The 27,930-nt window shown below is 43.3% G+C and overlaps 1 protein-coding gene across 1 annotated transcript in view; it reads left to right on the forward strand.

Annotated features, from left to right (window-relative positions):
- LOC311237432 (TBC1 domain family member 10A-like) overlaps nucleotides 1-27,930 on the forward strand; it is a 69,147-nt gene that overhangs the window by 19,105 nt on the left and 22,112 nt on the right. Inside the window, exons 2-6 of the mRNA XM_084325313.1 lie at nucleotides 17,142-17,241; nucleotides 23,745-23,852; nucleotides 24,151-24,257; nucleotides 26,755-26,869; nucleotides 27,394-27,459. Coding sequence (XP_084181439.1) covers nucleotides 17,142-17,241; nucleotides 23,745-23,852; nucleotides 24,151-24,257; nucleotides 26,755-26,869; nucleotides 27,394-27,459 — 496 coding nt within the window. The remainder of the gene's footprint in view (nucleotides 1-17,141; nucleotides 17,242-23,744; nucleotides 23,853-24,150; nucleotides 24,258-26,754; nucleotides 26,870-27,393; nucleotides 27,460-27,930) is intronic.

Here is a 27,930-nt window from a genome sequence, read left to right on the forward strand (position 1 = left end):
TTTTTTATCATTTCAGATAATGGTTGAAGAAGTGAGTCTTTAGTCGACGGCGAAAGATTGGACGGGATTCGGCTGTCCTAACTGGGATGGGTAGTTCATTCCACCATTGTGGGGCAAGGACTGAGAATAGGCGGCTTCTCTTTGATGACCCTCCGGGAGCTTGGATAGGAGTAGATCTGAGGCGGCCAGAAGACGCAGAGCGTAGGGGTCTTGAGGGTGTGTAGTTAGAGACCATTGACCGGAGGTAGGCGGGAGCGGTTCCCTTTGCCGCACGGTATGCTAGGTCGAGGGCCTTGAAGCGGATACGTGCAGCAATGGGGAGCCAGTGCAGGTCCCTAAGAAGTGGGGTGACATGGGCTGACTTCGGTAGGTTTGAGATCAGGCGGGCCGCTGCATTTTGAATGAGTTGAAGAGGCTTGGTGGCAGTGGCCGGGAGGCCAGCTAGCAGTGCGTTGCAGTAGTCGAGGCGGGAGATGACTGTTGATTGGACGAGGAGTTGGGTGGCTTCTTTTGTCAGGAAGGGGCGTATCCTTCTGACGTTGCTCAGGAGGAATCTGCAGGTTCTGGTTGTCGCTGCGATGTGAGCAGAGAAGTTCAACTGGTCGTCGAGGACAACACCAAGGTTCTTGGCGGTCGGCGACGCGGTCACAGCTGCATTCTCGACTGTGATGGAGAGGTCGGTCAGGGGGGAGGATTTGGCCGGCAGGTGGAGCAATTCTGTTTTGCTTAGGTTCAGTTTGAGGTGGTTGGTCGTCATCCAGGCGGAGATGTCGGACAGACAGGCCGAGATCCGCTCAGAGACGTGGATATCTGAGGGAGGGAAGGAGAGGAAGAGTTGAGTATCATCGGCATAACAATGGAACCCCAACGCTCTGCGTCTTCTGGCCGCCTCAGATCTACTCCTATCCAAGCTCCCGGAGGGTCATCAAAGAGAAGCCGCCTATTCTCAGTCCTTGCCCCACAATGGTGGAATGAACTACCCATCCCAGTTAGGACAGCCGAATCCCGTCCAATCTTTCGCCGTCGACTAAAGACTCACTTCTTCAACCATTATCTGAAATGATAAAAAAAAAAAAAAAAAAAAAAAAAATCTAACCCCGACTAACCTTAATGTCATGCACTTGTCCTAATAAACTAACCTACACTGTAACACGCAACACTTTGATGAACATTGTTACTCAGCTGATAGAGTTATACCCTTCTTGCTGTCTTGTCGCACAGAACTTGTAAGTCGCTTTGGATAAAAGCGTCAGCTAAATGACTAAATGTAAATGTAAATGTATATTCTTAACAAAAATTAATACTCAAACAGTATTCTAAAATAAATATAAATAAAGTAAATAACAACAAACATGCTTAGAATTAGTAACATGTTTCAATGTTTTATGCATTGATCAAATCTGCCCCCCCCCCCCCCCCCCCCACAGCAATTAATTGTTTATTTGTTTGTCTTTGTTCTTAATGTATTTCAGATTCAATCTCCTGATGCCCAAAATGTTAGAGGTGCCCAGCAGGCCAAGGCCAGAGGCTACTACAGTATTGCCAGGGATGCTGCTGTTGTCCGCTTCTGTGGCTTCCTGCATGACACACTCACACACCTGAGCAACCTGTCTGCCTGTCTGCAGAGGTCCACTGTCACCATAGCGGAGGCACACGGCTCCTTGTGCTCAACACAGGCAGTACTTAAGAAGTACAAAACCAGGTATGTTTATTTAAGCTGCAAAAGAAATGTGTACCTTAAGATAATTAAGAGAAATGATTGTGTGAGTGAAAGGTGAATTCAGAAATGTAAATAGTAGATAGTAAAATTAGTATTTTATCTTCAGACAAGGGCCCATGATGAAAGCCACAATGGCCAACAGCTATGAGGGAATTCCACTGACCAGAAGTGACAGCAAGTGGAGCAAGACCATCGTCACCTCACAGGAGAAAATGCTTGACAAGCTACAGGAGAGTCTGACCAACAGGTTCCAGGACATCAGTGACGGGTTGCTGTGTGCCACCAAGGTGGTCAGCTTCACCAACTGGCCAGAGTCAGCAGACGTAGCAGCAGGTAGGTTGCTTTCTTTATGTTTAATACAGGGCAGTGCAGTCAGCCTGGTTCATGATCATATTATTATAGTTTGAATATTTGAGAATTAAAACTATGCTTTCTGTAATATTTATACAATTCTAGATTTTGGAGAAACTGAAATCGAAACACTGGTGGACCACTTCAAGCCAGTCCTGGAGACCTCTGGAATTTTTGCAGAAAGGATCCCTGACCAGTGGACTGTCCTGAAGGCACTGCTGTATCAGGAGGCCCAGTCCCTGCAGAATATGTCCTGGCTCAGGGTCAACAGGAGCCATCTATATTCCTGCCCTGATTTGCTGGCATTGGTCGACCTGGTCCTGTCCTTCCCTGCATCCACAGCTGAATGTGAGAGAGGTTTCAGTATAATGAAACAGGTAAAAACAGACTGGCGGTCCAACCTAAAGTCTGACACACTGTCAGATCTCCTGATGGTCCAGCTGTCCTCTCCAGAGATCAGTGAGTATGACCCCACAAAAGCTGTTAATCTGTGGCACCAGGACTGCGTCAGGAGTAGGAGACCGGACTTTATGGCCGGACGTGACCAGGCAAAGAGGGTGGAGATTGTGGACTCTGATTAGGACATGATTGAGAAATGAGGTGGTTTAAGTTTTATTTATTTTTTATTTATTTTACACATTTTATTATGTTTTTTTTTTTTTTTATAACGACCAGGACCCACCCCTAACACTGCCAATTGTGTTAGTATGAACGACCAGCCAGGCTGGTAGCAATGCCGAGAGCTGGGCTCGAACCCAGCATCTCCTGCACTAGTGGCGAGCACTTTGCCCACTGTGCCACTTTATTATGTATAAATAATGTTCTGTTATGTTTGAGAACCCAGCATCTCCTGCACTAGTGGCGAGCACCTTGCCCACTGTGCCACTTTATTATGTATAAATAATGTTCTGTTATGTTTGAGAACCCAGCATCTCCTGCACTAGTGGCGAGCACCTTGCCCACTGTGCCACTTTATTATGTATAAATAATGTTCTGTTATGTTTGAGAACCCAGCATCTCCTGCACTAGTGGCGAGCACCTTGCCCATTGTGCCACTTTATTATGTATAAATAATGTTCTGTTATGTTTGAGAACCCAGCATCTCCTGCACTAGTGGCGAGCACCTTGCCCACTGTGCCACTTTATTATGTATAATGTTCTGTTATGTTTGAGAACCCAGCATCTCCTGCACTAGTGGCGAGCACCTTGCCCACTGCGCCACTTTATTATGTTCCGTTATGTTTGATGTTAACATTAGGTTACAATTTAAGTTTAAGATTGACATCTTGTATTGATTAAGTAATCAATCAATATATTAAAATAATTTGCTTCAAATTTTACTCTGGCCTCTTATTTAAGTGTATTCTTCAACATAATACCTTATCTACTTGAAATGTACTGATTTTTTTTTTATATGTGACACAAAAATGCGTTTTTTTTGGCGGGTAAGAAATATGCTTGGCGGGTAGATTTTTACCATCTACCAGCCACTGGCCGGTGAGTCAAAAAGTTAATTTCGCTCCCTGATTGCAGTAGTCGAGGCGGGTGGTGACAAAGGCATGTATCACCGTCTCTAGGTTACTTTGGGAGAGGTATTTTCTTGTCAAAGGTATGCCTTTGTTGTCCCGGGGACGATCAAATGTTGATTTGGGACTAACAGAAATCTTTGCTGGGACGCAAACGGGACGGAGAGGATTTATTTTTTCACAGGAAATGTCAATTGGCCGACTGTCAGTGCGCGCATATATTGCTGTCAAATGGTGAATGTCTCGTGCTGACTAAATTGACAGAGTTCACTGAAGTCTAAACGTAGCGTGATTTGCCAAATCCAATGACTATTTCCGCCTCCCAATGCAGCCATACGCTAATCCAGCATCAAGCTCCTACCCACCTCATCAGCCAGTTGCGTTGCAGCAGCGTCGCACCCCAAATGAATCTTGCATCAAAAAAGAAAAACGTGTTAACAGGTGAGGGAAATCTCTCTTACCTAGGCTTTCTCCACTGGTATTTAACCCTGGTTGACACAGTGAATGACAGCTGGTAATGACAGTCGCACGGCACGAGACCACTGTACAAGAACCGCGAAAAGATCAGAATGTTATAAAAATAAAAATAAACGCGCTATACTGTGGCATCCTCTCACTGAAGAGATCACCGCAAACATGCTGCGCTATTTGAAGAGGATAAACACAGACCCAAAATGACCAACAGGGAACTGCATCCAGCAATACTACCCCTGAGTCTAAGGTAAGGACACATTTAAATCACAGAAATGTAATGTTAGTCTATTGGAACTGTATACAGTTATCGACGCGTTCTAGTTATAGCTGCTTATTGCTAGCTAACGTTACTGATTAACGTATCAGACTGCCACTGATTAATCCATAGTTCACTATTTTATTCTTATTTTTAATATTATTATATTGTTATTCCTATTTTAGTCCTATTGACCTAAATGTTTATTGTTGTTCAATGTGAGCGATACATAGTCTGCTCTGCAGTGCCGAATTTCCCTCTGGATTATTAAAGGATTTCTATTCGATTCTATACTAACACGTAATGTTACTACCATTGCGAGTTAATTGGCATAACGTTACATTTATCGAAACGAACGCGGAGAAATAGACGACAGGCTATAGGCAAACTTCACTTCAGCTACACAATGAATCCATATTCAGTGAGGAGGGCCCGCTGGAATTTAGCAGCAGTTATCAATATCGACCAGGAGGACAGCGCGATCTAAGGGACATGTTTCATTACTAGTCAAGTGTCATTACTTTAGTTATCAAAGGTGGAATCTCTGGACGCAATGACATTATATAGTTTAAAGCTAAACTACGTTTTTCTTTCTTGTTAGAAGAGGGATAACTTATTCAGTTAGATTTGATTTGATCTTTATTTATCTAACATTTTCAACCATAAACACACATTTGTAATAACAAAAAAAACAAACGAAATAAAATACAAATACATTTAAATATGTCAAGTCAAGTCAAGAGTTTTATTTGTCACGGCATACGAGTATACAATGAAATGCGGGTGGTCTTGCCTGCAACGATGTGCAATACAGTGGGTACAACATATAATAGAATCCAATACAAAAAATTTGTGCAATAACAGGTAACAGGTAACATGGTGTGACATCAAAATCGGTATCTGTACATAGTTATTTACAGAGCATATAGGACATGCTAGGTAGCTTTGGTAGTGCAATACACTGTTACTGTTGCTAATACTGATTTAAAGTGGCCTTTCCTTTTGGCAATACGTGTGAGTGTGTGCCCGCTCATGTTGAAGTGTTAAAGTGGCTGCTAGTGTGTGAGCGTGCACAGCGTGCGTGTCGTGTGTGTGCTCATGTGTGCTTATGTGTGGATAGTTCAGTGTTCTGTGGTACTCAATGTTCATTGTTCAGGACTCTGATGGCCTGGGGGAAGAAGCTAAGCCTCTCTGTCCTAGTAGCTGGGGTTCTCAGGCGTCTGGCTGACCTCAGCAGCTGAAACAGGCTGTTATTGGGGTGGTGGGGGTCTTTCATTATTCTGCAGGCTCTGGATTTGCACCTCTTGTTGTATAGAACCTGCAGGGGAGGTAGTGCAATACCCGTGGTATATATTTTCCTATGGAAGGAATAATCAACATGGCTCCAATTGGTTTACTATAACAGCACCGTGACCAAATATCCCTATACTAGCACCTTGTTAAACACTTTTTTTTATATATATATATATATATATATATATATATATATATATATATATATATATATATATATATATATTTATTTTTAATTATTCTTGTGAAATCTTTCCACCTGGGAGCCTTTTGACTAAATCAATTTATTCTCCCCTTCTCTGAATGGTGTTTCTTATGGCAATAACAACTATAGACGACACAACCAAAGTAAAGAAACGACATTTGATTTTTGGGACGGTTACATTCACTTTGGGACGGTTAAAATTGTATTTCGGGACGGTTCTCGGACGGTGGTGAAAAAAGTTAGTCTGGAGCCCTGGGGGGTCGTTCTTTTATGCTTTGATGGCCATTGGCCACTACAGAAGCTGATCAGCTGGATGGATATGAAAACATTATTGGATCAAGCTGAAATTGATGTCAGATAGTCCTTACCTGTGGTCGGGGGTATTCCAAAAAGAATATTCCAATTGTCTGATCGCTATTTCCAGTATTGGTGTCCATCTGGTCCTGGACATAATTTGGCACAACTTATGGATCGAGTGTGCCAGATGTGTTTTGAAGTGAAGCATCGGATGAAGCGACTTACTCGGCTCTGTCTAAATATAACGCCCGGAGACATTCGAGTGTAACACTGGTTTGAAAGGGTGGGCGACACTGCCATCTGGCAGGATGCAGCCGGTATTGCACTTTGGCGATCTCAAAATCCTTTCCTATGGCAACACCGAGGTCAGTGGATGAATAATGAATACAAATATCGAATAAAAGAAAAAACGACAAACCCGAGATATCTCGGGTCTGGAGTCCAATGCATGGTGAGTTAACGCGACTTATCTCGGGGTTGGCGCCGAATGTGTTTCAAGTTTCAAGTTTCTTTAATAGTTGTCGTACAGAATACTTTTATACAAAATGCTTCTTACTGTTACGCTCCAGAGACTGTGCAAGACAAGATAAGTATGAAATAAAATAACATAGTATAGCATGTAAATTAGAAGTAAAAAATGTGGTCAGTGTTCAGTATAGACATATGTACAATGTTCGATGCATAATAGACGTAACTGAGTTACCATAACAATATACTATGCAGTGTACTAATATACAATACTATATAGTGCAAAGCAGAAATGGGATGAGGTACAATTTACAGTAGGTGTACGAGTTGTAGTGCAAATCCTTTATCAATAAATATAAAGTGTGTTTGTGTGATCTAAAGTGTGGAGAGTGGGTGCTGCAGTGTGTTGTTTGTTTAAGTGAGTGTGTGCGTGTGGGTGTGTGTGCTATGTGCAATTGATGGTTGTTGCATAGTGTTTATTGTTCGTTGACCAGCCTGATGGCCTGGGGATAGAAGCTTCTTCTGAGTCTTTCTGTGCTCGCCTTAAGACTCCGGTATCGCTTGCCTGACCGCAGCAGTTCAAAGAGGCAGTTGTTCGGGTGGCTGGAGTCCTTGATGATTCTCTTCGCCTTCCCCCTGCACCGCTTGTTGTAAATGTTCTGGAGGGTGGGAAGCCCCCCTCCAATTGTGCGTTCGGCTGAACGTGTCACTCTTTGTAGTCTGCTACGGTCTTGTGCAGTGCTATTCCCAAACCAGGAGGTGATGTTGCCAGTCAGGATGCTCTCTATTGTACATGAGTAGAAGTTCCTAAGGATCTTCTGACTGACTTGGAACTTCCTTAGGCGCCTGAGGAAGTAGAGGCGTTGTCGTGCCTTCTTCACAACACTGTCAATGTGTGTGGTCCATGTCAAGTCCTCGGATATGTGGGCTGTGTTAAGGAGGATTATCGACGAGGTGAAGAACAACAACCTGTCAGCGGTCCTATGTTTTATTGATTTCAAGAAGGCATTTGACTCAATACACAGATGCAATATGATAAGAATTAGGAATGCACTGAATGGGAAATTATTGGCCGAAACCGATACCGAAAATAGGAAACAGTTGGCCGAAAACCGAATGCCGAAAGGCCGAAAATGATTAATATAAATATATAATGTATTTTTTTTATTTATTTTTTTTAGCTACCTGATTATGGCAAAAGCCATGATTATGGCTAAACTTAACTTAAATAATATTAATAATTACTATTATGGGCCCATAAAACATTTATTCTGAACTTTTGAATGCATACATTAATTCCAGACTGACTGCTGAAAGATTGTACAATTTAAACTTTCTCTTTGCATACAACAAAATGTGCATTAAAGTCAAGTGCATTTTCTTTTCTCTGTAGGATAACTACAACAAAGTGCATTCAGAACAAAGCCAAGGTGCTTTAAAACTGCATAAAGATCTGCATAAAGACACACGAGACGGATAATAGCTTATAGCAGACTTAATGATGTTACTGTAGTGGCTACTGTCATAATTCATGGGATTATGGAAGGACTGTTGTATTTACTACATCTCCCGTGACTCTTAGCGGGGGATGACGTAGTTTACGAGAGACGAGTGAAAGAGGACCGGAAGCGTTGTTAGCTAGCTTAACGCTAACGTTAGTTTAAAAGGTTTTAACCGCGACGGGCATATAGTAATGGCGAGGATATAAAGCATGTTAAAGACGCATTTATTGGATGCGTTGCTTGCAGAGTTTACATAGAAACAGCGCGACTCCCAAGAGGAGTTAGTTATGACGGAACGCTGCAGAACGCAGGAAGAGCTGCCAAGCTGCTCACGTTATACGCAGTGGTGCAGTCGTAATATGGGAACTGGTTACACGCCACGTGCACGCGCGCTCCCGCGCACGCGCATACATGTTCCCTCAGGCCATGGTTAGACTAGTGTATTCCTGGTGTTTTTTTATACGTTTTTGACGACGTTTGATGTCCCTATTACACAGAAATGCGTTTTTTGGCGTTTTTTTGTGGATACGGCTGAAACGCAAAATTGTGTTTGCGTTTGGAGATACGCAAAAAAAACGAATCGACAACAGCGTGTAGTCAGCACGGAGCCGTTGTTGCGAAAACGCCCATGCGCAGTAAGGCTGAGCCCGAACGTTCGAACGTTCGTTCGTTACGCTGACATTCGGACTTTAATTAATAGGTTTGAACGTTCGGTGAAAAAAAAATAAAGGATGCGCACGGGGTTGAGGTGATGTGAATGCGAGGCGCTCGGCTCAACCAGTATGGTCTGCCGGGCTGCAGCGGGATACTATTTCTCAACCAGAGCTCTATTTTGATTGACAGGCGATTCTGCCAATTACGTCACACCGCTTGCACCCGCCTCTGCTGTTACCACCAATCGGCAAGCCTCAACAGACTTACCGTAGCTACCGGGGAGCCGTAGTTAGCTCCCCGCCGAGGAAGTAATCGGTAACAAGGTTTCCGTAGGTGAACCTGCAGAAGGATCATTAATGAATACCATCCTTTTTCGGCCACGGAGCGCGAGCTTCATGGCGGGAGGTGGTTGCGTTGGAAACAACAGCAGGCACACGCCTCGGCTCCTCAACAGACCCGTCCACCGTCTACCTCGGAACGGTGGTAGGGCGGATGGGCGGCAGGCGTGTTGGGAGCCCGGCCGTTCCGAGGTAGACGGTGGACGGGTCTGTTGAGCCGAGGCGTGCGCCTCTCCTCCCGGCTCCCCTCCCCGTCGACCAAGAGTGAATACCTGTTATTGAACGTGTAACACTAACTATATGACGTTAATGCCACAAAACTAATGCATTTGTTTATCTAGCCCCTTACGTGACTGCAAGGGCTATTGTTTATCATACTTTGATTCAGTAGCTTGTTTATTTTCTTCTGAGTGCTTTGTTTAATTACATGTTTACATGAACAGCCACCACTGTAAACAACATGTTTTTCACCAATAGACTATGCAATGCCGCCCTCCGTAGGATCTATAATAATACAATAAAAAAAAATTATTATTAAAAAAATGAAAAAAGAAAATGTATTAAAAAAAAATGTATTAAAAAATTTAAAAAATCGAACATTCGTTCGATAAACCCTGGCGAATGTTCGAACCCTAAAAACAGGGTTCGGGCTCAGCCTTAATGCGCAGTAGATACCATCTGCGTGCCCTTCCGGTGACAACAGTGTGTGTGTTTGGGACATAGCTCCGTGTCCCAAATAGCTTCAGCTACCATGTGTTGTCAAGTTATTGTTATAAGGACCCCAGTCCAAGCTACAACAGTCTGCATTCCCTTAACAATTGTTTGTATTGAGCCGTATTGTATTGTACCCATATGCAATATGTTAAATAAAGTTTACATCCATTCATTCTGCTAGCATTACCGATTTCATGAGCAGCTGGCTAACGTGAGCTATCAGGATTCAGACCCTGTTAGCTCAGAGCTCCTCTTTCAACTTAACAAGCATTAAACAAAATGGCCCAGTCATCTATTCACCTTTGTTTAATACACAGTGTTGTCTCTAATGTTATCTAACTACTGATAGCTCGCGATATCATCAGTTTTGGTGCTGGCTAAGTAGCGTGAGCTAACGTTAGCTTCTAGCCACAATGCTATATTGTTATAATGGCATACTCCATTGACGTTAGCATGCAGCTAACAATGCTACCGATCGTTTTTTAGACTAAACTATCCGCTCTTGGTGGTCACTTGTGTTGATGTTAGTTTTGTTTCATCAACAAATGACAGGCAGAACACACAGTGAATGTATCTGTTTTGTTTATTGCACTTTTATTAGGCTTTGCTGAAAAAGAATTGCTGCATTGAGTAAATAGGCAAGATGGTGGCGCGGCATAGGCGCCTGCCTTATTGACATTTTCTTTGCTGGAGCTTCCAGGAAGTGTATTGGCACATTCGTTCTGATTGGTTGAAATTGCCTTCATGTTTGCCACCTACTGCCACCTACTGCTTTGGCAGTGTACTACATCAGTGTGCTCGGGTGACAAAAACTAAAAAAAAACGAAAGTGTGACTCGAGGCGCACGACGTCGCGGCGATACGCATATGACGACGATACGAAAATTATACGAAAGGTGTAACCGACGCCTCAGTTGCGCACAGAACAGATGATTATTATGCATAACAATGGAGATCAAGCAGCCCCCCACCTTCTCGTAGGTTCCTATTATTATGCAAAGTCTAGGTGAGAAGTGCCGGCCGCCGGCCGGGTAGCTTTCTACAACGGCCGGGTACTTATCATTGCGCGCACTTCTGCCCTGAGTGACCTACTAATAACACGCTGTGTAACCGCGTGTGTGCACGACTGCACCCCTGGTTATACGTTGCGCAAAGTCTGTAGCCGCGTTTTGATTACGTCATCACAACACTTTAGGTTACGAACGTTACGTAACCCTGTTCTTTGACATTCTGTGATATATTTTCGGTGCTAAAACCCTTTCGGCCGAAAATGACTTTTTAACCATTTTCGGCCGATATTTTTCGGTGGCAGAATATTCGGTGCATCCCTAATAAGAATCCTTAAGGCCTACGGGGTCCGTCCCAACCTACTCCGGGCCATAGAGGCAATGTACACGGGCACAAGAGCCAAGGTGGTAACCCCGGATGGCAACAATGAGGAGTTTGCCATCCAAACTGGGGTACTACACACAGGGACACTCTTGCCCCCTTTCTCTTCATAGTCATACTAGATTACGCACATAGGAAAGCCATCAACGGGCGGGACTGGGAGCAGGAGCTTGGCTTCACAGTTGCACCCAGGAAGTCCAGAAGAAACTCTGCTGTAGTCCTGACAGACCTGGACTACGCGAATGACATCTGCTTGATGTCTGACTGCGTGGAACAGGCACAGGAGCTCCTGAGAGGAGTGGAGGCGGAATGTGCCAGGGTTGGCCTTAGGCTCGATGCGGAAAAAGACTGAGGTATTACCTACTACTACTCCGTGAGGTAATCACCTATAACATCCCCCTGGACCATCCGCCTCTCAAGACAGCTGGAGGTGGTGCTCTCCCACTGGTCAGTGACTTTAAATACCTGGGTTCATGGGTAAACACATCAGAACAGGACTTCAAAGGGCGGTTAGGTGGCCGAGCGGAGATTGCGTTCGTCACCAACCCCGGAGCTGTGAGCTCGATTCGCCTGTTCGAATCCAGCTCACAGCTCCGGGGTTGTCACCAGCTTGGCTGGCCGTCTGCACTAATACAATTGGCTGTATTAGAGGGTGGGAGAAGCTGGCGGGGTGGGTCCGGGTCGTTGTAAACAGCGACTCCTACAGTTCGGTCGGGGCGCCTGCTAAGCGCGGATAGGACTTGAGGGGGATAGTGTGGTCCTCCCACACGCTACGCCCTCTCGATGAGAATCCGCGCTGCCAGGTGAAAAGAAGCGGTGATTGGCTGGACGTGTGTCGGAGGAAGCACGTGGTAGCCTCCACTCTCCCAGATGATCTGACTGTGGGGGGTAAGTGCGCAGCGACCAGGAAGGGACTGGGAATTGGCATACGACTAACATTGGGATGGGAGAAAATCGGAGGAAAATGGAGGGGGAAAAAAGATCAATAAAAAAAAAAAAAAAGAACAGGACTTCAAGGTGAGGAAAGCGCTGGCAGGGAGGGCCCTGAATGGCATGGCTAGTGTGTGGAACTCCAATCTCCCCCGACACATCAAGCTGAACTTCTTCCATGCGACTGTGGAGTCGGTCCTCCTATATGGCTGTGAAAGCTGGACCCTGAAGCCCACCCTGCAGACGTCTCTGGATGGGTGCTACACCAGAATGCTGCGTGCAGTGCTAAACATCGACCACAGCAAGCATGTTACCAACAAGCAGCTGTATGGGGGGCTGAGTGAGAAAGTGGCGGCCAGGAGGATGAAACTTGCCGGGCCATTGCCACAGACATAGAGAGCTTCCAGCTAGCAGGATGGTGCTGTGGGATCCATCACACGGGCGTCGATCACGAGGACGTCCCACGCCGACATATGTGGACGTGCTTAGGAGAGATGCAGGAGTGGAGAATTATGTGGAGCTTGCCGTATGTATGGACGACCGAGAAGACTGGAGACTCCATTGTCAAACTCGTCTGAGGACGACCAAAAAATTATGAACCAGTGCATATTGCGACGGGTATGCAGGGATGGCCAGTTAACGGAGGAGTAAAGGGTGCAGTGGTGAGTTTTGAAAGGGGCACTGGTGGCAAACAGAGTGGTAGAGGACATCAAGTGTGTGGAGAGAGGTCTTACATGCAGGTCTATAAAGAGCTATATATACTGTCACGTGTCACCATAATCAAACATGGGGAGTATTGTCATTTAAATCGGAGTGAGTTTAGCAGAGGAAGTGAAGGTGGAGCACATTTTGTACAAGAAGCCGAGTTTGGATTTGACCTTAGACTAATCTGGTGATGTGGTGAGAGAAAGACAGAGTGCTGTCTAGCCAGATCCCCAAGTATTTATACTCGGTGTATATCAGGGTTCGAAATTAACGGGGGCTTGGGGCATAATGCCCTTGAAAATGGACAACATGCCCTCGAAAATCAGTTAAGGGGGGCACAAAATGCCCCAGACCGTTTACTAATTATATATATATATTTATCCGGTAATGGAGCGTCTGTGTATCACGCGTACGGCGTAGATGACGCACAAATAAAAAAAAAATCATTTGGCGGAGCCAGGTGCTAGTCAGTTTGTGTACAAATGGCAAGCACAATCTAAATCAATCTTCATTACGACTTTAAAAACATAGCCATTAACATTACATAGGCATACACACATCTTGCCATAGCGTTAGCAGTTTGTACAATACAACGCACGTTTTAACTATGGTAGCACTAGCCCCAGCTAATACAGTCAATGAAATGTTATCGTAGCTACAAGCTAGCATAGGAGGGAATGAGAGTCTGAGAGGCGGGGTGTTTAAAGACAATGATATGTGTTTATTCAACATCCAAGAAGGCTAACATACAACTGTGTTTTACTAACTCCAACCGGGACTATTGCCGCTTTCGTGCTGCTTGTTGATGTTATGATCTCCTCCTAACGTTACCGGAGCTGAAGGTGCCACACGCTAAAATGTCCGTGGGGACCCGGCGCCAACCCATAGATGGTTCCAACTCAACGAATTATGTAATCCACCACAGTTGCACTCAATATTTAAATAATGTTAGTCTAAATAAATGTAGAGATACATAATAATTTCAAGCAGAAAACTAATCTTTCCATTAAGACCTGACAATCAGGGAATTTAAACATGGTTGACATTGTTTTTTTGTGTTTATATTATAGAAAGGAAAGTCTAGTGCTGGCTGAGCATATTGTTTGTTTGCACTAAGTTAATACTTTGACAAATGTAGCCTATATTTTTCAGTCAGTTCGGTCTTTGTGTGCCAAACATTATTTAAGGCTGTAAACACTGTAACACTGTAAACCTTTTTTTATATATAAATTTTTATGATAAACGGTAGGTGTGTATATATATATACACCTACCGTTTATCATAAAAATTCAGTGCCCCCGAAATACAAAAAAAGCCCCCGAAAATCAATTAAGGGGGGCAAAAAAAGCCCTTGAAAAAAAATGTTAATTTCTAACCCTGGTGTATATGTAGGTCTATTCCATCTGTAATCTGACAGTCTGCTCTAATCCATATGATCTGGTGGCAATGAGTGCATGTTCTTTGTGTTTGTTCTGGCAGGTCTAACTTGGGCCTACTATCTGTGTTGTAGAGTAACCCATGGTGACTGGTATGAACTCTGTTCAGCACATACTCCACCGGCTACATTGATCCCTTATGCCTGGCTGGCTATGTCTGTTTTTAATAGTTTTTCCATGAGGAGTATCTATTTTATCAGACGGGGCTCATTATGAGTCCGTCGCCCAACAGATTTGTATCTGTTTTGACGGACAGAAAAGTTCAGAGAGGATGAACCTTGGGGCGGCTGGGTAGCGCAGCGGACTAAGCGCCTGCCTACCACCGCAGAGACACTGGTATCGAATCCAGCTGTCAGCGGTACCTCCGGCTTGGTCGGTCGTCCATACTAACCAATTGGCAGTGTTAGCGGGTGGGAAGCCGGCGGGGTGTGTATCCTGGTTGTTGTAAACAGCGACTCCTACAGGTCGGTCGGGGCGCCTGCTCAGCGAGGGAGGGAACTGGGGGAAGTAGTGTGAGCCTCCCACGCGTTACGCTCCCCCAGTGAGAGTCCTCGCTGTCAGGTGAAAAGAAGCGGCTAGGGCTGCACGATTAATCGATTTTTAATCGAAATCGCGATTTGGAATGATGCAATTATCAAATCGAAAACTAGATTTTTTTAAACTTTCAATTTTTTTTGTTTAACCAGGAAGTCCCATTGAGATACAAGATTGGTTTGGGAGAGGGAGGTAAGGGGTTTTAGATGTGTTGTGAAGTTTAGACTTCAGAGAGGGAGAGTAAAGTACAGAAAAAATTATCAGTATCGATTCCCAGGTAAAAAGAAACATTTTCAGGCTCGGTGTCCCGAAAAGACCCACCGCGTAGGCCAGATGCAAGCCGCATTTTACAATAAACTTCTGTGGGGCTGCTTAAAAAAATTATTATAATCGCAAATGTAATCGCAATCACTATCTGTCCGAAAAATCGCAATTAGATTATTTTCCAAAATCGTGCAGCCCTAAGCGGCTGGCTGACTCCGCATGTATTGGAGGGGACATGTGATAGTATCCATCAACCCTCCCTAGACCGGCAAGTGGGGGGCAAATGCGCGCAACGACCAGGAAGGGGAGGGGGGAATTGGCATAACGACTAAATTGGGATGGGAGAAAAATACAGAAAAATGAGGAGAAAAAGTAGATAAAAAAAAAGAGAGGATGAACCTTTGGAGCAAAGCTTTTATTGCTGCAAACTGACTATTACAGCAGGCCCTCAAACCATGAACCCTCAGTTTACCAGCACAATGGGACCAAAATAGAATCACAGTGTAGAACTGCAGTGGATAGAATGTTCCATATCTGTCATTTTAATCTCAGTCGGTTCACTTTTGATAGATATAGGCTGCTGGCCTTTTTCAGTTAAACATCATAACCTGTGTCGATTGAAATGCATTTAATTATTTTCCACGTGAGCCTGTACACCAAAACTTTTTAAAATCAACATTGATTTAATTTCTCTCTATTTCAATGCACTGTATGAAATTGCACATCAGTAATTTCATTTAGTCATTTCACATCAGCCATCGAGAATTGCATCTCATTCTTGAGCTTGGACGCTGCCGTCGGACACGATGCAGGCAGTGGAGCAGCTTTTGTTGGTATCTTAGATTGATTGATTGAAAACTTTAACAGATTGCAGAATGGGTACAGTACAGTACAGCTCAATACAAACAACTGCTAAGAGGATGCAGACCATAAAAAGACTTTCGTCTTGTTTACATAAGGGTCCTCCATTTTCAATTCATCAAGACATTTATGACATACAAGAAGACATACAAATAACGGTAGAGAACAGCAACATCATAAAAAAATTGAAATCTGAAGGAGAAGAAACATTAGAGTACACTAGAGGGGGTTGGGTGGGGGGGGATTTTGACATTTACAGGGGCCAGTTTCTAATTGCAGGTGCTCTTTGAGAGCGGTTTTGAAGGAGGGTAGGGATTCACATTCCATCTTAAGTAGCATTTCCTCGATGGCTGATGATGATTCCTGACGGCATGGGCTGGACTTAAATTAGCACTTTTTCAACGGTTCAACCTGAGAAGAACACAGTTGTGCGGAGGACATGTGATAATTGGACATGTATCTCACCAACGAGTTCTGTGTCTTGTGAGCTCAGCCGCATCGGCACCCTGAGAAATTCCTCCAGGCAACATTACAGAGAGGAGAGCAGACCTCTAGCGAACTGCAGACACTATTTCCTCAACTATTTTCAACTTTTGTTTGGCCTGACTCAAGGAAAGAAGGAAGAAATGGTTGAGGAAATACTGTGCAGTTTGCTAGAGGTCTGCTCTCCTCTCTGTGACGTCACCCGAAGGTGGTGATTTACATGTCCAATTATCACATGTCCTCACGACGGAACGACAGGAATACGGTTGAAAATCGACAAAGTGCCCTTTTAACCACTACAGCATCTCTCTCATAACATCCTCAGTATATACAGGTGCAGCTCAATAAATTAGAATATCGTGGAAAAGTCTATATATTTAGCTGTATTGATGCAGTCATTTGTGCAAAAAGAGCCCCAACCAAGTACTGAGTGAACATACATGAACATACTTTTCAGAAGGCCGACATTTCTATATACAAAAGAAAAATACATCTATTTAAAAAAAATTATTGGTGATACAGAATTTTGGGCTTTCATGAGCTGTAAGACATAATCATCAAAATTAAAACAAATAAAGGCTTGAAATATTTCACTTTGTGTGTAATGAATCTATAATCTACTAGAGTTTCGCTTTTTGAATTGAATTACTGAAATAAAATAACTTTTCCACGATATTCTAATTGATCGAGCTGCACCTGTATATTATGTTGACCGTGTGTGTTTGTGCGTCTGTGTTCACAGGGCGGAGGACATTCCTATGGAGGTGTTGAGACAACGGGAGGCCAAATGGTTGGACATGCTAAACAACTGGGACAAGTGGATGGCTAAGAGACACAAGAAGGTCTGGACTGGACTCGATTTGGGGATGGGGGGGGGCTTTGATTGATTGATTGATTTTTTATTTTGACGATATATAAATAAACATGTGACAGAAGCACAGTCTCGAATACTACCAAGGACACAAAAAACACAAAAAAGCTCAGAGCTGGGTGGCGCAGCGGACATTGCGCTCGTCACCAACGCAAAGACACCGGGTTCGAATCCGGCTGTCGGCGTTGCCTCCGGCTTGGGCCGGCCGCCATACTAACTCAATTGGCAGAGTTAGCGGGTGGGAAGTCGAAGGGTGGTAGTCCGGTCGTTGTGAACAGCGACTCCTACAGGTCGGTTGGGGCGCCTGCACAGCAAAGTCAGGAAAATGGCGGGGGCAGTGTGAGCCTCCTACACGTTACTCCTCGCCAAATGAGAGTCCACGCTGGCAGGTGAAAAGATGTGACCGGCTGCCTCCACATGTATCGGGAGGGGACATGTGATGCAAGGCTTCTATCCTCCCTACAACCGGCCAGTGGGGGGCATATGTGAGCAACGATCAGGACAGGGGAGGGAGAATTGGCACGAGAGGTCAATTGGGATGGGAGAAAAATCACAGAAAAAAGCAGAAAAAAAAAAGCTCAGAGCTTATTTCAATTGTGGTCCTTGTAGGGGGGTAGGGGAACGAAGTGTTCAGACATGCATCATACAGACATCAGAAAGACACATGACATCACAACACATCACATAGACATAACATAGACACATAAAAACATGTAAAAGTGGTGTGATATCATCATGTTTCAAGTTTCAAGTTTCTTTAATAGTTGTCATACAGAAGTACAGAATACTTTTATACAAAATGCTTCTTACTGTTACGCTCCAGAGACTGTGCTAGACAAGATAAGTATGAAATAAAATAGTATAGCATGTAAAAATAGAAGTCACAGTGTTTAGTATAGACATATGTACAATGTTCGATGCAGAATAGAAGTAACTGAGTTACCATACAATATACTATGCAATGTACTAATATACAATACTATATAGTGCAAAGCAGAAATGGGATGAGGTACAATTTAGGTACAATTTACAGTAAGGTGTACGAGTTGTAGTGCAAATCCTTTACCAATAAATATAAATGTGTTTAGGTGTTCTAAAGTGTGGAGAGTGGGTGCTGCAGTGTGTTGTTTGTTTAAAGTGACTGTGTGCATGTGGATGTGTGTGCTGTGTGCATTTGATGGTTGTTGCATAGTGTTTATTGTTCGTTGAGCAGCCTGATGGCCTGGGGATAGAAGCTTCTTCTGAGTCTTTCTGTGCTCGCCATGAGACTCCGGTATCGCTTGCCTGACCGCAGCAGTTGTTTGGGTGGCTGGAGTCCTTGATGATTCTCTTAGCCTTACCCCTGCACCGCTTGTTGTAAATGTTCTGGAGGGTGGGAAGCCCCCCTCCAATTGTGCGTTCGGCTGAACGTGTCACTCTCTGTAGTCTGCTTCGGTCTTGTGCAGTGCTATTGCCAAACCAGGAGGTGATATTGCCAGTCAGGATGCTCTCTATTGTACATGAGTAGAAGTTCTTAAAGGGGAACTATTTTACTATTTCTTTCACTATTTGGGCACTTTTACACAATTCCTGTGAGTCTATGGAACACCTCTGTAATATATATATTTTTTTTATTCATTGTTTTGTATTTCTAATCAAGTCCTCAAAAACAGCATTTTTCTACCTCAAGATCTCGAGCCGTTTTGAGCCGTGTGGAGAGAGAGGCTGTGTGGGCTCCTGGTCAGGGTCCAGCCACTGTGTGGAGCTCATCTTCTATCTCAACATTAACATGCAGCGGTGTCTCTCTGACATCACAAATCGCGCACATTTTCAAATGACTCAGTTCAGTGAGGGTGAATATTGTGAGAGGAGAATTGGAAGAATGTGCCAATATGAGAATTTTGAGACATAGATCATATTAATATAAGTTCACATAGCTAGGAAACAATGCTAAACACTCAAAAAGGCCATTTATAAGATAGTTCCCCTTTAAGGATCTTCTGACTGACTTGGAACTTCCTTAGGCGCCTGAGGAAGTAGAGGCGTTGTCGTGCCTTCTTCACAACACTGTCAATGTGTGTGGTCCATGTCAAGTCCTCGGATATGTGGGCTCCGAGGTACTTAAAACTGCTCACTCTCTCAACCGGTGCCCCGTCGATGCTGAGGGGGCTGTAGTCCCTGACCCCCGACCTCCTAAAGTCCACAATCATCTCCTTTGTTTTGCTGACGTTCAGGGAGAGGCAGTTCTCCTGGCACCATCCCGCCAGGACCTTGACCTCTTCCAGGTAGGCCCTCTCGTCGTTTGCAGAGATCAGGCCCACCACTACTGTCGTCAGCAAATTTGATGATTGTGTTGTTACTCCGCTGAGCCACACAGTCATGTGTGTGTACAGGGAGTAGAGGAGGGGACTCAGAACACAGCCCTGGGGGGCCCCTATTTTGAGGGTGATGGATGAGGAAGTGCAGTTGCCTGCTCTCACCACCTGGGGTCTGCCCGTCAGGAAGTCCAAGACCCACTGGCAGAGGTCATAGTTCAAGCCCAGGTCCCTGTTCATGTTAACCTATACCGTTGCACAGGTAAGATGTGACATCACATGTGTGTAATTTGCATGCATTAGCATAGCATTGGTAGCATCAGAATCCCTGAGTAAGATGTCTCTTCTGCTTGGACCCATAGAAGACCAGCTGACTGGGTTCTTTTAAAGCTACAGTCCAGACTAGCTTCTACACTTTAGACCAGGGGTAGGCAACCTTAGGCACGCGTGCCTGCATAGGCACGCGGGGGCATTTGCATAGGCACAGGGGGCAGCAGTAAAAAAATAAATAAAAAATTATATATATTTTTTTTTTGCTTTGAAATATTATAGTGAAATATTTTGCACTGTTGTCGCATTTATTTTGTTGAAATCCTCCCACAGGTTCTTTTTACTACCACATATTTAATTGAGACCCTTTATTTGTTTATTATTTCAATTTAGCTGGAAATACATTGCTACATCATTCAGTGACATTTGCAGAGCCTTATAACAAAAACATTATTACGGTCACCATTGTGACCAGTGGGATTAATCAACTAATTTTATTATTTATTTTTCTATTTCATTGAACATTGCACATGTTAAAAGCCATATTTTTTACTCAAAATGTGAGTATTACCAAGTCAACTTGTGTTCTTAAAACAATGACAATAAACATAGTTTTATTAGGTTGAAATAATGTGGTTGTGTACTTATTTTTCTGGATTATTATGGATTGAAGACTGAAAACCTTAATGCACAGTAACTGAACTCAGTATTTTTAAGTTCTGGTAACTTATTATTATATATTTTTTACAGTGTAGTCTTGCGATCAATCAAAACTTATTTACACGATATACCTCACATTCACCCTCCATTCACATCCTGGTGTTCTCCATTAGGCCTGTAGGTGGAGCTATGACAGCCCACGTACAGTACACACCGATGGTGTGTGATGTGTCCAAAAATGAATGGGCAAATGTGAGTGAAATGATCACACTGTATGCAGCTGTTTGTCTGCATTGCATCCCCCCCCCCCAACTCAGATTTAGGGTTGATACAACCATCATAATAATATTGTTAATAATAACAATAACGATAATGATGTAATAATGTAAAAATTATCATTAAAAATACCTGATTATGAGAAAAAATATTTACGATGCATGGAATATTGTTGAGGCACACTAGTTACAACTATATTTCAAACAGGCACTCCATGTCAAAAAGGTTGCTGACCCCTGCTTTAGACTGTATTCACTTGTGTTCCTGATAGGGCTGCAACGATTAGTCGACATAATCGACGATGTCGATTATAAAAAATCGTCGACGAGAAATTGTTGCGTCGATTAGTCATTTATAAAAAAAAAAAAAAATCTTTTTTTTTTTTTTTTTTTTTTTTTTTTGTGCACTACCTATCTTTGTGAGAGTGGCTTCTCAGGGTTCCAGACAACATCATAACATGATGATCCCATAGCAAATTTTGGACATTGAAAACATTGTTCCCCTGCAGGAGATGATGATCAGACTAGACACACAATACATTACACACGTACTCCTCTCACTCACACACAGCGATCAGAGTAAGACACACACATACACACTCCTCTCACTCACACACAGCGATCAGAGTAAGACACACACACATACACACTCCTCTCACTCACACACAGCGATCAGAGTAAGACACACACACATTCACACTCCTCTCTCTCACACACAGCGATCAGAGTAAGACACACACACATTCACACTCCTCTCACTCACACACAGCGATCAGAGTAAGACACACACACATACACAAATTACACAGTACACACCTCTCTCACTCACACAGCGATCAGAGTAAGACACACACACAAATTACACAGTACACACGGACTCCTCTCACACACAGCAAACAAAAGTTATTTAAAGTACACTTCCACTTTAATTTGTATTATTTAATTTATTTATCTTGTTATGAGTGATTGCTGTATTGTTCTTCAAATACATTTTCATTTAAAGTGGCTTAAAGATCCAAATTCAAATGTTTCATGAGTCATTATTTTAATTTGCTATGGGATCATCATGTTATGATGTTGTTGTTTGGTCCTGACAAGAGTCTCAAAGTCTGGGGTGATGGTAGACAAGCAACTCTGAGGTCATGCTCAATGTCCAATCTGTTCCTCTGCTCTGTCTTCAGCTGGACCAGAGCTGAGAAGCCACTTTCACAAAGATAGGTAATAAAAAAAATTAAAAAAAAAAACGTTTTTTTTTTTTTTTTTTTTTGGTTTGTTGTTGTTTACATTGGTTTTCGATTAGTCGACTAATCGAAAAAATAATCGGCAGATTAGTCGACTACCAAATTAGTCATTAGTTGCAGCCCTAGTTCCTGAAGAGTTTGACTTGTAGATGGAAAATAAGCTTGTTTGTCCATTCTGAGTCCATCACAAGTCATTCTGAGTCCATCACAAGTCAAAACAAAACGGCTAAATGAACAAGGCCATCTACCATTGACCACCAGAGGTGTACCCTCTTACTCGCATATTGTACACAATTTGTAAGTCGCTTTGGATAAAAGCGTCAGCTAAATGATTACATGTAAAATATAGGCCAGGGCCCTGTTCCTCGTACCTGGATAATTTTCAGGATAACTTGACATAAGTCAGACTTTCCAGTGCTTTTCGGTCCCCCGAAGCACGTTTGTCTAAATCACTATGGCAACAGATCAAAAAGTTTGAACTTGCTCCAGCGCAGAGTTTAGTTCAGTTAGCTTGATAAACTGGTCACGCCCTCGCAAAAAAATGCCATCGCCCTTCCTCACAGATCCCATTATACCATTCTGAATTATGTTTTTGTGCTTCGTTTTTCTAGAGGGGGCTTTTGAAATGTAAAATAATAGACCTAAAATGCTGATAATAAATCATATTCAGCCTATGGATTCACTTTGTCATAAATAATGCACGTCATACTATACGGTGCTCGCGAGTCGCGACACACACTATGTGGTTATTTTAATAACTGAGCATTGCAAATGTGAATCCCGCAGGATATTTTTAATGAATGAAACCTATCGGTCGTTTGGCTCTGATTCGTTCATATTTTCCGCTGTGGATGTATTTGCTTAACGGAGCGCCCGGATTGTGTTTCATTCAAGCATAAATTGAAGTGTCTTTATGCGTGGATTGTGGATGTGAATTACGATGAATCTTAATCTGTGGATTGTTGAATTGTATCACTGTCACTCACACGTTATTGTCATATTGTAACTGGGATTCAAATGTCTGAGGAGATGCGCTGTTTGACGGATTTGATGACGTGGACGTGACTTGAGAAAAGTGAATGAGCAATTGCAAGCCTTTGAGGTTTTTTGATGAATTAATTTGAGAAAATGCATTTATCTGTTCAAGCACTGTTATCTGATGGGACTTAAAATTTGCCTATAGATATGCATTTAACTTGTCGGCGAGGCTATTGAGCCGTACTGTATTGTACCCATTCTGCAATCTGTTAATAAAGTTTTCAATCAATGCCGTTAGTAAATCAGGATTTCTGTGATCGACACCTGCTGTCTTTTCAGGTGAGGCGGCCGTGCGCAATTATCCTCAGTATCAAGTCTGGTTAGAATTAACGAGAGTGAATCAGTGTTCGAGGAACAGGGAAAGCCTGATTTCAAACATTGGGTTAATTGAATCTGGCTAATGGGACTTTTGATCGACTTAGTTGAACCAGGTACGGGGAATAGGGCCCTGGTGTGCTCCAGTGGTTACAAACATTACAAAGGTAAGCACTCATTTTACAGCCTCAAATATCATGTAAAACTTGTGTATAGCTGTCGTATGCTGTCAGCTGTCGCATACAACATGGAAACAAAGCCAGGAGTGGGGTAATCATATTTCAACACAAGGCGTCATACTGCAGTCACAGCGTGTACCTTCTTTTTATAAACAAAGAAATGTTAGGTAACGTTGGGTGTGTTGGTTTTGTTGTTACCCAGGTGAAGTTGCGATGTCAGAAGGGCATTCCTCCGTCACTGCGGGGCCGAGCCTGGCTCTACCTGTCTGGAGGGAAGGTCAAGAGAGAACAGAACCAGGGCAAGTTTGAGGTTAGTTAAATATCACTGTAAAATAATGCTGTAAGTATTGCTATTAAATAATATCACTGTAAATATCACCCATCACTGTAAATATCACTCTTAAGATCACTGTAAATATATCACTCTTAAGATCACTGTAAATATCACTCTTAAAGAATCTGTAATATGCTGTCAAACAGTGACCTCTAGGCAAAAACCCCACTTGGCATAAATACCACTGTAAAATGTAACTGTTGATATCACTATAGACCTGTCTCTGTCCTGGTGGGCTGGAGCAGACTGTGACTGTGGCCTGTGTGTGTTGCAGGAACTGGACAGGCAGGCTGGAGACCCTAAGTGGGTGGATGTGATAGAGAGAGACCTCCACAGGCAGTTCCCCTTCCATGAGATGTTTGTGGCCAGAGGAGGTCATGGGTAAGCAGCCACAACCAGTCTGAACACAACAACCAGTGGCTCGTGAGGTAGAGCAGTCGCCTGGTAATCCGGAGGTTCCCGGTTCGATTCCCGGGAAGCGCGTCGAAGTGTCCTTGAGCAAGACACTTAACCCCTAACACTTAACCGATGAGCAGGTTGGCACCTTGCATGGTTGCCTCCGCCGTCGGTGTGTGAGTGAATGGGTAAAATGTGAGGAACAAATTGGAAAGCACTTTGGGTAAAAGCGCTATACCCAAGCACATATTGTTCCATAGCATACCCCTTCAGTTGATCATGACAAATCCTCTCATACCTTGACGATTAAAAAGCCTCCATAATTTAGTAAATAGTATTCCCATGGCATGGTGCAGGGATGTAGCCAGCTAGCGTTGATGCTATCCAATGCTAACAACATTAGCTAAATAGCTTACCAACTGAGGTAAACGTTAAATACAGACAACGTTTGCTACAATATTACAGTGGTATCCTGAGGTAACATTAAATACAGACAACGTTTGCTAGTCGAAAGGACTGGACACACACACGGACAAGTTATACATCAATAAATTAATTGATTACAACACAGGTAGTTTGAGCTGCCTCCGACCGCACCACGGGGCTATTATATTATATACGGCTTTGTACTCTCTCTCTCTCCTTCCGATTAAAATCCACAGCTCTTCCTCCTCCTCATCACCGGCTGCCTGTGAAGCTGCACTGGCGCCGCGGTGTGTGTGTGTCTCTCTCCGTTGAAAACTATAGCGTCGGCTCAAAACAAAAGCACAGAACCGGACACACAAGTTATCGAAAACAATGATCGACAACACTTCCGGCCGGTTTTCAAAATAAAAGGGCGAAAAACAGGAAAGACATTTATTTTGTAAATTTGTGGTACGCTTATTATCTTGAGACGTTTTCATTTTTACGGAAACCTTAAACCGAAACGAAAACGAAAACGACCTAAATCGTCTTAGGCGGCGGTTACACCTTTCGTTTCATTTTCATTTCATTTTCGTTTCATTGTCATAAGAGTTTCGCCGCGACGCGGCAGCCTCGAGTCACACTTTCGTTTTTGTCACCTGGGCACAGTGATGTAGTACACTGCCAAAGCAGTAGGTGGCAGTAGGTGGCGAACATGAAGGCAATTTCAACCAATCATAACTTGAATGTGCCAATACACTTCCTGGAAGCTCCAGCAAAGAAAATGTCAACAAGGCAGGCGCCTATGCCGCGCCACCATCTTGCCTATTTACTCAATGCACCAATTCTTTTTCAGCAAAGCCTAATAAAAGTGCAATAAACAAAACGGATACATTCACTGTGTTCTGCCTGTCATTTGTTGATGAAACAAAACTAACATCAACACAAGTGACCACCAAGAGCGGATAGTTTAGTCTAAAAAAAGATCGGTAGCATTGTTAGCTGCATGCTAACGTCAATGGAATTTGCCATTATAACAGTATAGCATTGTGGCTAGAAGCTAACGTTAGCTCACGCTACTTAGCCAGCACCAAACTGATGATATCGGGAGCTATCAGTAGTTAGATAACATTAGAGACAACGCTGTGTGTATTAAACAAAGGTGAATAGATGACTGGGCCATTTTGTTTAATGCTTGTTAAGTTGAAAGAAGAGCTTTGAGCTAACAGGGTTTGATAGCTAACACTAGCTCATGTTATCCAGTGGCAGTGCCAATCGGTAATGCTAGCAGAATGAATGGATGTAAACTTTATTTAACATATTGCATATGGGTACAATACAATATGGCTCAATACAAACAATTGTTAAGGGAATGCAGACTGTTGTAGCTTGGACTGGGGTCCTTATAACAATAACTTGACAACACATAGTAGCTGCAGCTATTTGGTTTGGGACAGCTCTGCTGTCACCGGAAGGGCACGCAGATGGTATCTACTGCGCATGGGCGTTTTCGCAACAACGGCTCCGTGCTGACTACACGGCTGTTGTCGGCGCGTTTTTTAGGGGTTCTCCAAGACGCAAACACAATTTAGCGTTTCAGCCGTATCCACCAAAAAACGCCAAAAAACGCATTTCTGTGTAATAGGGACATCAAACGTATTCAAAAACGTATAAAAACGAGCTACAAAAACACTAGTCTAACCATGGCCTTAGTCTGGACATGGCCTGAGTTATGTCAGTCCCTCCAGGATTTATGTCAGTCCCTCCAGGATTTTACAATCACAAGAATGAAAGCAAATTCAACCAAACCAACCAATATTTAGTGCCAATGTTCATTTTCTTTTTTCATGGATTCACAATTTTCACAATTTCCCACTATTTGTATAATTTGTATATAAATTTGTATACTATTTGTATAAAACTGAAAATGTTGCAAATTGCATTGCAATTTCTTTGAAAGGCTGCAGCAAAATCAAGCATTTTTTGTCGCAATTATCACACACAAAAAGTCTGGTATGTGTTGTGTATTTTCTCTGTTATGTTTATGACTTAGTAGTATGTGTTGTGTGTTATGTAGGCAGCAGGACTTGTTCCGGGTTTTGAAGGCCTACACTCTGCACCGGCCTGAGGAAGGATACTGCCAGGCCCAGGCTCCCATCGCTGCTGTGCTACTCATGCACATGCCTGCAGAGGTACATGCACACACACACACACACACATACACATTAGTGTCGGTGAGAGGCTTGTGTGTGCAAGAGATGTCTAGTAGATGAAACAAGGACACACAGTGTCATACATGTGAAGCATTCTCAGGTTGAACTGGTCTCACAGAACGTGCCATGCCTGTGAGCCGCCACTAGAGGCAAAGGAATCTACTTGTGGTGGGTCTGTCTGATATTGTGGTGGGTCTGTCTGATATTGTGGTGAGTCTGTCTGATATTATGGTGGGTCTGTCTGATATTGTGGTGGGTCTGTCTGATATTGTGGTCAGTCTGTCTGATATTGTGGTCAGTCTGTCTGATATTGTGGTGGGTCTGCCTCATATTGTGGTGGGTCTGACTGTCTGATATTCTGGTGGGTCTGTCTGATATTGTGGTGGGTCTGCCTCATATTGTGGTGGGCCACCATGTCACTTTATGTGACATCTTATCTATGCAGCAATGGTCCACTTTGACTCCACTTGACCTCAAAGTCATATTTCCATTTATTTTCTTAGGATGCTTTCTGGGGTCTGGTCCAGATCTGTGAGAAATACCTTCCTGGATACTACAGCACAGGGCTGGTAAGACTGCACACGTACACACACACACACAAATTTGTATTCATGTTTTTTTAAAGAGCCACTTCACACCGTGTTAAATTCCTGGCAGCGGTGCCTCCGGCTTGCTCAGTTGTCCTTACGAACACAATTGGCAGTGTTTACGGGTGGGAAGTGTTGTAATACAGTACTTTTACCTTACCACTAGATGGCACTATCAGTCAATACCACCCTCTGCTTGTAGACAGATATTTAGTACTTCCTGTCATGCTGTATGTTGTGTCTCAGTATGGTGTATGGTGCAACAAGGAATAAAGCTCTGGAAATATACAACAGGTTATGGGCCCAGAACATCGCTAAGAAGCTACACAGAGTTTTGTGTGAGATGAACAGTGTTGTGGGATTTCACAATGGATGACAAGCTGTTTATTGACCGGCTGAGCGGACCAGAGAACTGGGCAACATGGAAGTTTCAGATGGAGCACTTGCTGAAAG

The sequence above is a fragment of the Notolepis coatsorum genome (genome assembly GCF_963971535.1).
Source record: "Notolepis coatsorum genome assembly, chromosome: 11".
Classification (NCBI taxonomy): domain Eukaryota; kingdom Metazoa; phylum Chordata; class Actinopteri; order Aulopiformes; family Paralepididae; genus Notolepis; species Notolepis coatsorum.